The sequence below is a fragment of the Uloborus diversus genome, chromosome 10, assembly GCF_026930045.1.
Source record: "Uloborus diversus isolate 005 chromosome 10, Udiv.v.3.1, whole genome shotgun sequence".
Lineage (NCBI taxonomy): Eukaryota > Metazoa > Arthropoda > Arachnida > Araneae > Uloboridae > Uloborus > Uloborus diversus.
In genome coordinates this window covers 46,262,299-46,276,130 of record NC_072740.1, presented here as the reverse complement: position 1 = coordinate 46,276,130, position 13,832 = coordinate 46,262,299, and the positions used below count along the sequence as shown (strand labels likewise).

Here is a 13,832-nt window from a genome sequence, read left to right as displayed (position 1 = left end):
AATTTCCCAAATAATTTTTATTTATTGAAATTACATTCACAGATATAAGTAAAAACAAATGAAATTAAGTATGTCTATAATTAAGCATTAACTAATATTTCTGGGGATGTATAGTCAGTCCCCATTGTTTATCACTTCTTGGAAAAGGTGATAAAATTTAATAATAAGAAAATGACTCAGTATGGAAAATAAAAAATAATGAAATTTTATTTTCAACAATATAGTAAAAAAATGATCGTAGTAAAATTTTGTGTCCCCTAAAAATGTATCAACCTCGTTTGGAAATTCGGCACTGCTTTTTAGAAGTTCTTAGATTCTGCACACACGAACGCGGTAAAGGCATATAAAAATAAATCAAGCCCACAATATATAATTTATGAGCGGTATGAACAATCATTTTCTACAATGCCCCCGAATACTTGCAGTTCTTTTCAACATTAATCCAATTGTTAATTCCGATGCAATATTTTGTACTTCAAGCAGTAAAAAGCACAAAATATCAATACATCTAAAAAAAACTAAAAGCACGAAAGCTGTATGGACGCAAGGTAGTTTTTTTTTAATCAGAATTACTACAAATTTTACTCTCTGTTTTATGTTTATTATTTGTTATTTTTATTAAAGCGCATTCTTATTTATTTCATTAATTGGATAATTACAGCAATTTTCAAATTGAATATCAGGTCTCAAATCTATCAAATGCTTTAGCAGAAATTGAACTATAAGCATTCATGTTTTCAAAATTTTTTTGGTTGATATAAAGGATAAGTTTCCTTTATAAAGTTAAAATTGTACATAAAATAAATTTTGTTTTTAAAATAAATGTTTCAAATTCTCAGGTTTAAAAAATAAATTTAAGAAAGAAGAGGGAAAAAAAACGATGTAGCACACGAGGCGCTGAAAACAGCTGTGCCAAACGATAACATTCCACTTATTTCGATTCGTCCCAATCTAGTGGAAAGAAAAAACCCCTCCAAATATCCCTATCACAGAAATTACTCCATCCATGCAAAACTTTTTCCCTATGTCCAGAGAGAACCCATCAGTTGTCAACCCACTTTCCCGGTCTCTATTGTTAGCTATTACCCCTCGATCCCCTGCCGTTCACGGTGACAGGTTCTAGATAAGGAGCGTAGGCAAGAATTGGTATGAACCAATCATACTTATATTTTTCTTTCAAATAATGTCAATCATTAAGCAATAAATAAATACCCTTGTGCCGAGGAGTAACATAAAATATCCAACGTTGTTTAGCACAAATACACAGATTACAGACTACACGTGTTTTGGGGTTTCAAGGAACCCCTTTTTCAATTGAAAAAGGGGAAAGAAAGCTTTCAGTTATAAAACAAAAGGGGTTCTTTGTGTGTTTTTTTCTTTGTGTGTATTTCTGTCAAGTAGAAAAAGAAGATGCGTGAATTGCATTTATTTTTTAATGCTGAACCCTTTATATGTTCCAAGAAACACAAAGCTGGTAAGAAACCCTATTTTTATTCATAAAGAAATCAATTTTTCCATTTTTCCAATTTTTCTCGAAAAAACCCGTTTTTTCCACCACTTCAAAATTTCTCGAAATTTTAAATCTCTAATCATGAGAAACTACTATCTAATTTAAACATAATGTACTCCCCCTCCCCCCTTCCTTGTAGACAACGTTTTCAAAATTTACATGGATTAAACTGTAAGCAATTGCATTTGGACTGATTAAATAATTAAAAATAAAAAATTCTACATAGAAAAGCGCGAATTTACAATGAAATAGCATACCCGTGTTTCAAAATCCTTGTTCGCAGAGCAAGGAAACGGAAGTGTTTATTCGGCAGAGCATACAGTGTTTTTTCAGTACTAAATGTATTATGTTGTTACCTTTTTTTTTTTTTTTTGCGAAAGTCAAACATTACTTCCTACTGAACAAATTTTATCTCCTGCCGTAGAAACGTGAATTTCTGTTTGTTAGATGGATACAAACACATATGAATGCTTTCCAGATATTGATCTCTTTACATTAGGAGCAATTACTTTGATATCTGTTTTGTTTATTTTAATTAATACAATGCATCGATCAACACAGCTAATTGAAGACTATCAAACTCATTGAGTTGATTTATTCGGTATTTTAAAGATTTTATTAATTATATAGCGGATTAAAATATCAAATAAAAAATATTTTAGATAAGGTATTGTAGTTGAATTCTAATTATTAAACTTAATATGACATTCAAAGATTTTTCTTAAGATGCATTAAAACGATCTTTCTTTAACAGAAATGTGATTCTAATGTTGGCAGTGAAGGGGGACTAAATGACCTCATATCATCAGTTTCCAAGGGAAGGAGTATATCGTCATGTCTCTTTTATCAAGTATGAATTTGTCAGCCTTGTTGTGTAATGATTGTACCTTAATTACAGATAGAAAAAGGCCATGTAAAACACAATCAGTTAACATTGAACGTTAAATCATTTAATACGACTCAATATTCAAAAGCGTTTCAACGATCTTTTAGTCAATACTGAAATGTATGTCTCACTGACCTAAGAAACCATTTATATACTTTAATCTGAAATTACATTGTTTATGCTGTTTTTTTTTTGTAAAATATGAAATTAAAATTACTAAAATATATGCAAATTTGGACAAACGTTTTACCTCAACGTTATGATTAATATCTTTGCTTTGTGCATTCTAAACTACATTATCTATAGCTCAACCAAATTATTAAGCATATTTGTTCAGTTATAAGCTTAAATTGATTCACCATATACGTCAGTAGATCGCTCAATCTCCAGAGATAGCAATAAAAAAAGGACTTCCTTTTCGGCGAATACTCATTATTTATATCGAGGTATCCATTAGGTTTATTTGAACAAGTCAACTGTTTGGCACAGCTTGTGAAATAGAATTTTTTCTCAAATGGTTTCTTACATAACCACATTCGGAATTTTATCTGCTGTAAACACTACTGAAATTATTGAAGATCAATAGATAAATCTGAACAAGAAAAAGAAAAAAAAAATTAGGGAAAAAAATGATAAAAGCAAACAACGAAATCCCCTTCATACTTCGCTTAGAATATGTTCTCAGAAATTCTTCATGCTTGAAATATGTACAATAAGGCATATTTTTCAATGTAATAAACTATGCTTATACTTCAATTTGTATATACTATATATATTTTGAATTCTCTGTACCACTCCTAATTTTATCTAATAAGAATTTCAGCATTGCAATCATATTAAGTTGTTAAATTTTAAAATATATGTTCAAACTTCACAAAACGAAACTTTTTCACTTTAGTTAAGTGCATGATGGACATTAGAAATGAAATATTTATGCTTAAATATAAGAAGTGGATCATTTGAAAAGAAAGATCTCAAAGCTACAAAACATTTTAGGCGATGTCTCTTTCTTGGATAAAATATTGCTTTGATGTTTAGAATAAAGCCAGAATTTATAAGGGTCAATTCCGCTGCTCTGTTACTAAAGTAGTAACTTACATGATTGTCAATGTTCTGAAAGTATAACATTAGTAATTTTCAACATAACGTTTCTACTTCTTATTTTTACTAAAATTTGACGTTGCGCGTTTGCAAATTGACTTCTTTATTTCGGATACTTAAACCATTATGAATTTAATATCTACTAGACATATCATATTTTTTAAATAAATGATGATGGAAATTTAATTCAAAACGTTGAAACTTTTATATTAAATGGAATCTGAAAATCCTATCTTATTCGCTATTTCTCTAGCGTTTCTTCATGCCTTTTAAATAGTGACTTTATTTTTGTAAGCTCTATCACACACAGTCACAGAAAATGCCTTACCAACCAGTACACTTTTGAGATATCATCTAGACTGATACAGAAATGGTGAATATTTACGACTGTCTCATAAAATCTGAAATATTGGTCACTTCGATTCTTCGATAACTCTTCTCATCAACATTGCGGTTGCCTGCAATCTTTCTTGAACTTGTAAACATGTAGGGGAATGTGGGGCAAAGTCAAATAGTTAATTATAACTTACTTTTCTCAAAATGAACAAATTGGATATTTGATTTAAAAATGACAGTGCATAAAGAAAGAGCAATGCATTTTATCGTAATACTTGCATTAAAACTTAATTTGTTATTTTTGGCAGTAAATTTGCGCCTTCAAAAAAAAAAAAGAAATGGATAATGTTAACTTTTTTTTCTCGCAAGTGAAAAATAAAATATTTTTCAAATGAAATATTTCTATTCGATTACTAAAAATATCTTTGATCAAAAGAATGAGTAAAGAAAAGTATGAATGAATGAATAAAAATATATAAGAAACAATAAACGAACAAATATCGTAAATAAATAAATTAAATTATTATATGAGAAAAATCAATGAGTGAATAAAATAGTAAATGAATAAGAAAATAAGTGAATAAATAAACAAATAAGGGGATTATCAAATGAAGGAACGTAATGGAACTAATTAATAAATGAATAAGTAAGTGATTTAATAAATGGTTTAATAAGTAAACCAAATGAACTATTTTACTTTCTCCGCATTCACTTGACTAATTGTACCAAGTATTTAAAATACAAACATGCTTAATATTAAATTAATAAATACTACAACGAATATTAGTAGGTCTCAATTAATATTTAAAATGTTAATAACAAGAACTTTATCAAAAATAACAAAACTACACTTCTACAATAACAAGAACATTTTTGGCTTAAAACAATATATTACAATATGAGTATCAATTTTCAAAAATTGTTTGTATTATCATATGCTTTGATCTTCAGAGCTAATTTTTTCCTGACTAGAGGGTTACATTTGTAACTACACGGTTAAAACATTACCAGATAGGTGGAACTAAAAACAGTAAATATTTCACTGTTTCACTTTGCCCAGCAGTTCAATTTCCCCCAGAGTCCCTTACTTTAAAATGATTTTTTATTTGAAATTTATATCATGCAAAATATATGCTTTTCTGTTGTCCTTCAGGTAACTGATTTTGAACAAGTATAATGCATATTTATAAGTATAGTCCATGCAAATATAATAAGTATGGACTGATATAACAAGTAAAAACACAACAAAATAACAAGAATAGTAGGTTAGTTCAAAAATACATGTAAAAAAAAGGACACCCCTTAATATTTTTAGACTTGTGAATAGTAATATTCTGGTAGAAGTTTAGCTTCCAATTTCAACTGAAAGAAGGTGCTCAACCCCCTCCCCCAAACTTCATACGTATGGGGAGGGGAGTTAAAAAAGTAAATTAAACTGAAAAAACACTTACATATTATAATATACACTAGTAATATGCATATATACATTGCAACAAAATAATTATTTATCAAAAAACAGTTGGGGAAATTAAAAGTTTCTGAACTTGTAGCATTTTCTATACTGCTGCTAATGTTAAATTATAGGGTCATTGAGCACCCTCTTAAAATTTGAGTAAGAAGCTAAAACTTTTACAGCATATCACTATTAATAAGTCTAAAAAAAAAATAACGGGTGTTCTGGACTTAAGCTCAAAAAAATGTTTTTGAACCGCTCTGAAGTATAGTCTATGCAAAGTATAGGGAACCTGCGGCATATTTGAGTTTTTTTGAGCGTTCTTACAAGTCACTAAAAGAGATCGTGTTCATTTTTGAAAGCCCGTTCCCGTCCGAATGCGAAAACTTGTAAACGGAGTCTGCCCGAACCCGGGTGATTTTGTCTGGGACTCAAATCTGAGCCCGCCTGAGCTCAAATCTACTTCTCTTGTATCAAAACCCGAGCCCACTAGAGTCGGTTTTGATTTAATGAAGTTTTAGACTCAGCTGTTGTTTTACATCATCTAAGTATGGGTACCTAACTGCGACTGCGATTGGTTCAAAATGTTGGTTTATTTATTTATTTTTTATTTTTTTCATTAATGAAGAATATTTTGTCGCATCTTTTAAATCAAATTTACCTGTTAGCTAAATATCATTTCAAGCATCTTTACGTTTCTGTGAAAAAAAAAGTAATATTATTAAATAAAGAGCAGAACAGAAATACTAAAATTAAAAGTGAAAAATGCCCCCCCCCCCTCCCATGTTTTAAGTTTCGGAATCAGCGGGATTTTTCTGCACTGCGGGAATAAGCAAAATAAAAAGCGTTTAGTGTATACCAAACATCTTTTAAACTATACACGAAATTTAAAATGGAATTATCACTTGGATTAGCTTAATTTGATACTAAAACTTAAATGCAGGAAACTAAAAAAAAAAGAAAAGAAATTATGCCCTCAAATATTTTACGTTAAAAATTAAATTTTGTGAAAATTGTTAAATTGTTATGTTAAAATGTATTTATGTTAAAACTTAAATTTTATGGGACCAAACAGTTTAAGTAACTAGTTTCGGAGCACTTACGTTAACAAAAATTATGTCGGGACAGTCGTATTAGAGATATCATAATGAAGGAAAGTCATTGTTTGAAATCCGCCTATCCGTACTGCTCCAAACGAGAATCTTCGGATATTTTCGTGAGGATCGTGAGACCGAGAATGGCTCCATTAAATGTTTCATGTAGCGCATAGAAGGATGTATAACAGTTTGTAGCAAACTTTAAACAGACAAAGACTTCATCATTCTGAAAGTTATTTCTTGTACTTCAGATCAAGAATATCTAAATGAGATGCCTAACATGAAGTATATAGCTACCCGGCTCTTGAGATAAAAAAACTCCAATTCGATGATCACAATAGGTCTTGTCTCACAAATTTGTCATTCACAAGAGCAGTTGTCCGTGAAGGAAGAATTGAACACGTTGTTCTTCTTGTGACATTTGTCAAATATTTAACGGAAGGAAACTTTCTCACGCGTGTTTTCTCTTGTCACTGCAAAACATTGAAACATTTTTACTTTAACTTGCCAGATAAAAGTACAAGTATACTTACATAGTATTTAATACTAGGAATTTGTATGTAGTGAAATCTGTGGCAAAGTGAAATAGTTATGATAACTTATCTTTTCCAAAATGAACGAATTGGAAATTTGTTAGGAAAATTACAGTATATAAAGGAAGGACATTGTATTTTTAATAAAACTTGCATTGAAACATTATTTTTAGTTATGGCGATAAATTTGTACCTCCAAAAAGAAGTGGAAACACTTGTTTTTTTGAATGAAGCAAAGTAAAAAATAAATATATTTCTAATTAAATATTTTTTATTTACTTATTAAAGATATTTTTCACTACACTAATAGATAAGTAAACGAAAATGAATGAATGAACCATGAAACAATAAACGGATGAATAACTACATTAATTAGTACATAAAAATGAGTGTAAAAAATAATGAATGAACAAGAAAATTAGCATATGAATGAATAAATGAGGGAATTAGTGATTGAAGAAATGTAAATGAATTAATGATTGACAGCGTTGATGATTTAATAAATGAATGAATAAGTGAACGAAATTGAAATAATTTCGCTTTACCCCATTCACTTTGCCCCACCTGCACTTGAAAAATCATATTAAACATTTAAAAGCAAAGCAAGCCTAATATTAACTAAGTACTGTACTGACTGATGTAAACAATGGAGCTTAATATTTTATTTTTAAAAAATTTTTCACTCTTATGCATTATTTCGGTCTCCCACACAGTGTTCAAAAATTAGAATGTTTTCAAGTTAAAGATATATTTTTCATTATAAAAAAAATAATGAAACTACGCAGTATGAAAAATGCTTCTGACATTATTCCTGCTGGCATTACTTTCCGATCCCCCCAAAATAAATTTTTATACTGATGTTAGCAATGTGGTGGAATCAATCGCGAGGTTCTAATTCTATTCTATTTAGAGATATTGGGGGGAGAGGGATTGCTCGCTGAGCGTCATTACAGGACATCCCCCCATGTTTTGTACACGTATCATATTTTCGTTAAGGAGTTTTTCTGTCCATGATTGTATATAACTACTGAATAGATGCTTTACTATGCGTGTTTTACAAAAATTAGTATAGGCTAACATCAGAGTGCTATCCCTTTTTTTTTTTTTTTTTTTGAATGTGAACATAATATTTACAGGATTTTCTTACTTTTTTAACTTTATAGGTTAAAATGATTGTTAAAATTCAACAAAAACTCTGCGCTTTTAACTTTGGCTCCCAATACCTAAGCCACATATAAATAATTTGAAAAAAAAATGAAAAACTTAAAATTTAAGTACTTTATAAGAGTTAAAATCTTCAAATTGTTTTTATTGAATTAAATTTCAAAAATACGGCTCGTCCAAGCTGTCTTTTATCATCCGATTCAATAGAATACTTATAATCTTTAAAAAACATTGGTTAATTGATTTTAATATAACTGTCTCTAAAATGTTTTTTGGGAAAAGGGCATCGTGTAGTTTTAAATCTATAAAAAGCTCTCTCTTAAAATCATACATAACTGCCTCATGAAAATATTGGTGATATAAGTAGTCATCAAAATATGAGTTACTTTTAGAGCCTAAATATCCGAAGAATCATAATCAGGGCATGATTGATTGAATAAGCAATATAAGTAAAAACTTTAAAAATAGCTAAGTTTGAAAAGTGTCATCTAATACCATGAAAAGAGGTGATAGCTTCGTACTTAAAACAGAAAATTGAACAAAAAGCTAAAATTAACCAGTTGTAAACTGCTTTTACTCGAAAATATAATGAAAAAAAAGATATTACAGCTCCCAGTTCTCTTCAATAGGGTTAAAAACAACAAAAATTTTAAATGATAAAATAGATATTTTCAACTAAGCATTTTACGTTGAATTAAGATTTGATAAATAAGTTATGTAATTGTAAGTATAGATTGGTTAGAGCCAGCTGTATGCTGTATTTGCGTGACTTATCTTAAAGCAGAAAATATTCACCGCATTGTAAAAATAATCTATCTCAAATACAACTTGATTATCTCTCATGTCATGTGTACTCTTACCCCAAAACTTAATGGCTAAACAGTTTTTAGTCTAAAAAACTTGAGTGGGCAGTCTTATTATTTACATTCTCTGCAAACATTTTCTTTTTAAAATATTTGATTTTTTTTTTCATCGCTACATTAATTTTTCTTTTTGGAAGCGTTAACAGTTTTTCTTTCGTCCCAGTTCTGTCATTAAGGACACGATTTGCGATTCCTTCTCGGAAACTGTCGGACTGTTTACACACATTAGTGAGCTGCGTCATTTGGAAATTGAAAAGGGAAATTTCAAAAATGCTTCTACGTCCATAGGAAAGCAATTTCCGAAGCCCATTTTCCTAAAAAGAAACATCGTTTTTCTTTAAGTCGGCGAACTATTACGACCAGCTGCCGTCAGTCATCTTTTCTATTCCAGTAAATGTCGTAGCGAGTCAAACTCAAAAGGTTACATGTAAAGAAAATCGGTTTTAGAAGAAGATAGTTTTCGTGTTGGGTCGTTAACTGGCACCACCTTAATGATATCGATTTAGCAATGTTATTGGAAAAAAATGAAAGCAGTAAAGTTAGGCAAGGACACATGTAGGGATTAAATGTCTCTCCAACAATGTGTAAAAAAAAGGGTTTCAATGTTTCCGTGTTTTAATCAAGAAATTTAATAAGATACACAAATTCTAACGAAGTTAGCACATTTTATGGAATTTAACAAAAATAAATTCGTATATATATACATACACACACACACACACACACACACATATATATATATATATATATATATATATATATATATATATATATATATATATATATATATATATATATATATATATATATATATATATATATATATATATATATATATATATATATATATATATTCAGTTTTTATGCTTCACATATTTTTCCAATCTATCCTTCCATAAAGCATGTTGGAAACGGATATAATCAGAAAACTCATTAAGCTGCTTTCATGTACTGGAACTCATATTTATGTGTTTTGTAGTAGATCATAAATTATTTGATACATTGAATATTGTCAAAGGAACGATGGTCTTAACTAATTCTTCATATATATATATATATATATATATATATATATATATATATATATATATATATATATATATATATATATATATATATATATATATATATATATATATATATATATATATATATATATATATATATATATATATATATATATATATATATATATATATATATATATATACAGATCTTAACCAATTATCGAACGAAAGCTAGAGCAATAGATAGATCGTAATTACTTTTAAATTTGTAAAATGATAGATTATTACCTAGCACAAGGTTACTATGATCTGAGCAATACATGGGAGCGGTTTAAAACATCTTACAGTTATAATCCTATTATAGTTGTGTAATTTAAAATTATCTCAATACTTTAATGGTAATGGTTTGGGAGAGAGGCTGTTACTTCAGTTCTTTCGCTTTAGCTACTTTCTGTCTTGGTACTCTTTCGCGAATTTTTTGCTCGCTTCGCTCGCTAACCCTTGTTAAGCACCTATGATGGCCCCATGCCACCAGTGGCGGGTGAAATCGGATTACTTTAAGGCTTTTCATTGTGCCAGGACATCCTCAGGACTGGATATTCGGCCCTTTAACATTTAGAGGAGTTAAAACAGAGTCTAATGGTTTCAAAATTATCAATTATTTAATATTTATAATGGCAGAATCGCTTCCCATTGATGTCCTGTATCTAACGTACTAATATTGACCTGGTAGACATTGTCAGCCCAAAGGAGATAGGGTTACAGACACACACGCAGACAGGCACGCATAGTTTTTTTTTTTATTTATTGAAAGAAAATATGCTGCTGTCTTAAAAACATGTAAAGTAGATGAAATGTGCAAAATTTGAACAAGGTATTTTAAATGTGCATGAATTACCAGTAATTTTGTTTTTTCCTGTTTCAGGTTTGCATTCCTTATCGGAGGAAAAATCCCATACTTGACACTTATGGGATCGTTGATGCGGCGTTTATTTGTTATCGTCTCGTTCTCATTGGTTGCTTTAGTCCTATTTCTATCTTATTCTGGTGATGAAATTATTTCTGATTCGTCAAAACCTATGCAAATCAAGTGGTTAGTGGATAATCATGGATTTATTTTAAACACTCCAGGCTGTCAAATACCAGATTGGGACCCGTATGATCCGTCTGTCTTACCATTCATTGTCAAGATGAAAACTCCATTTAAATGTCCAGGTCCTCCTCAATTTATGAATGCTAAACCAAATGGCGTAGTGGCTCTCGACAAACATTTGCTGAATTTTTACTACGGTATGCATCGTGAGAATTTATCATGTAATTACAGAGAAATTGTCAGAGATTCAGGGTCAGAAAAGGATAGAACAGATAATAAATATACTTTCGGGAACCCCAAATTACTACAATTTAACGTTCCTTTAAAGGAAGAATTTATCATGGTGAAATGCTCCATGGGAGATTTGCGAAATTTTACTCAATTCATTCCTCTTGTGCCTCTAAAACCTGAAGTAGAAAAAGAGAAGACGGGCAAAGCTCAATCTTTGCCAGATGATGAGCGTTTGAACATTATATTCGTTGGAATAGATTCCGTTTCAAAACTTAACTTCATGCGTCATTTCCGTAAAACTCATCGTTTCATAAAAGAAAATCTCTCATCATTTGAACTGAAAGGATATACGAAAGTAGCAGACAATACTTTTCCTAATCTAGTGCCATTACTTACGGGGCAGTTTATCGAATATTACTGGAATGAATCTATGAGAGATATGTTTTTTGACCATGTTGATTTTATATGGAAAAACTATTCTGAAAGGGGTTACAGAACGCTTTTTGCAGAAGATGCTCCACACATAGCAACATTTAATTATCTGAAAAGAGGTTTTCGTGATCCACCAGCTGATTATTATTTCCGTCCTTTTGCTCTTGCAGTAGAAAAATCATTCGTTCGACGGGAAAGCAAAGGAAACTGTTTGCAGTCGAAATTAGAAATGGAAGTTTTGTACAACTATTTAAAAGATTTTGTAAAAACTATGAAAAATCGTCCTCTGTTTGGTTTTACTTTTGTAGCAAGACTTACACATGACAGCTTGAATGCTGCTGGAATCGCAGATGAACCAACTTTTCATTTATTGAGGGATTTACACGACATTGGTGCATTGAATAAAAGTGTCCTTATTTTATTCAGTGACCATGGTATAAGATTTGGACCAATTAGACAGACATATATCGGCAAGTTTGAAGAACGAATGCCATTCATATTTCTATTTTTTCCGAACTGGTTTCTCGAAAAACATCCTGAATGCGCAGAAAATTTGAAGCAAAATCAGGAACGTTTAACAACCCCTTTTGATATCCATGCAATGCTAGTGCATCTTCTTAACATCACACGTCAGCCTTCTCCAGAGCTTAATGAAACATTATCCAGGCTGACTCCAAATGGTTTGAGTTTGTTGGATCCTATACCGAAGGATCGAACTTGTGAACAAGCTAATATTTTACCTCACTGGTGTCCGTGTCAAATTCACAAACCATTACCTGTTAACGAACCTGTAGTGCTCAACAGTGCTCTTGCTTTAATTGATACAATAAACGGGCTATTAAAACCTTACTTAAACGTCTGCATTCCTTTGAAAATGGGCAAGGTTTTAGATGCTCGATTTGGACAAGCCAATGATATGGTTCTGCGCTTTGTGAAACATCAAAATGATGTCATAAATCGACATGTTGTTTTAGGCCAAAAAGTTAACGCACCAGGAGATTATTTGCTAGTTATCAGTGCCAATCCAAGTGGTGGTATTTTTGAGGGAACAGTAAGGTACGATGCTGAGGATGACACTTATAGAGTCTTAGACGACATCAGCAGATTAAATAAGTACGGTAATCAATCTGAGTGCATAACGAGTGCAAGAATGCGTAAGTTTTGTTATTGTAAATCAAAAACTCTCTTCCACAAAATCTTCAGAACAATGAAAAATTCCTCTTACTCATAGAAATACGACACTAATTAATATATGTATTATAACACTTCTCAAACATTGTGATGAATTCCAAATGTCTTCATTCTTTTTTCGCAATCTATATTGTGCAATATCTATCATTTTTGCAACATAATGTTATCGTTGTCGAAAGGTTTTTCACCCTTTTCCAAATATTTAGTTAAAATACCCTTCATTACAACTTTTAAAATATTTGCACTTTAGAAAAAAAAACTTCTTATAAGAAGTGTAATTTCAGTTGTATTTTGAACTTGATTTACTGTGATGTTTTTTATGACGGTTAAATAACACATCAAAGTTATTTACGTAGATGAAACTTCTACAAAATGCTCTAATAATTTCACTCCATATTTTATAGAACGTCTGTGATTAAGTAATGTGATTTCAATGTATTCCTAGTTTCTTTCATCTGTTAAATAGTTATTTTTTTGTGTAAATAAAATTTTGCAATAATAACAGTGCTTATTTTCTTTCACAAAAGAACTGTTAGAAAATAATTGTGATGTGAAGTGCAATTTCTATATAATGCATTAAAGCGTTCTCATGAAATGAAGGTGAAAGTGGAGCAAAGTGAAATAGTTAAGATGACTGAGGTTTTAGAAAATAAACAAAGAAGATATTTGTTTTGAAAATTTCAGTATATGAAGAAGGAACATTGTAATTTATAATAAACTCTCTTTGAAGCAGTATGTTTTATTTTTGGAAGTAAATTTGCTTCTTCAAGAAAAAGTTGAAAATTTTCACTTTCTTTTTTTCATGGGGCAGCGTGAAAAATGGAATATTTTTCTAATGGAATAGTTTCTATTCGATTATAAAAGATATTTTTGATCAAATGAATCAGTAAATAAAAGATTTCACGAGGAAATGAAAAGTTACTGAAACAATAAAC

At 30.2% G+C, this 13,832-nt stretch overlaps 1 protein-coding gene across 1 annotated transcript in view; it reads left to right on the top strand.

The window, feature by feature from the left end:
- Positions 1–13,385, top strand: part of LOC129231366 (uncharacterized) — a 93,634-nt gene extending 80,249 nt beyond the window's left edge. The window contains exons 2-3 of the mRNA XM_054865661.1: positions 2,265–2,360; positions 10,876–13,385. Coding sequence (XP_054721636.1) covers positions 2,302–2,360; positions 10,876–12,937 — 2,121 coding nt within the window. The 5' untranslated portion in view covers positions 2,265–2,301 and the 3' untranslated portion in view covers positions 12,938–13,385. The remainder of the gene's footprint in view (positions 1–2,264; positions 2,361–10,875) is intronic.
- Positions 13,386–13,832: the final 447 nt, after the last annotated feature.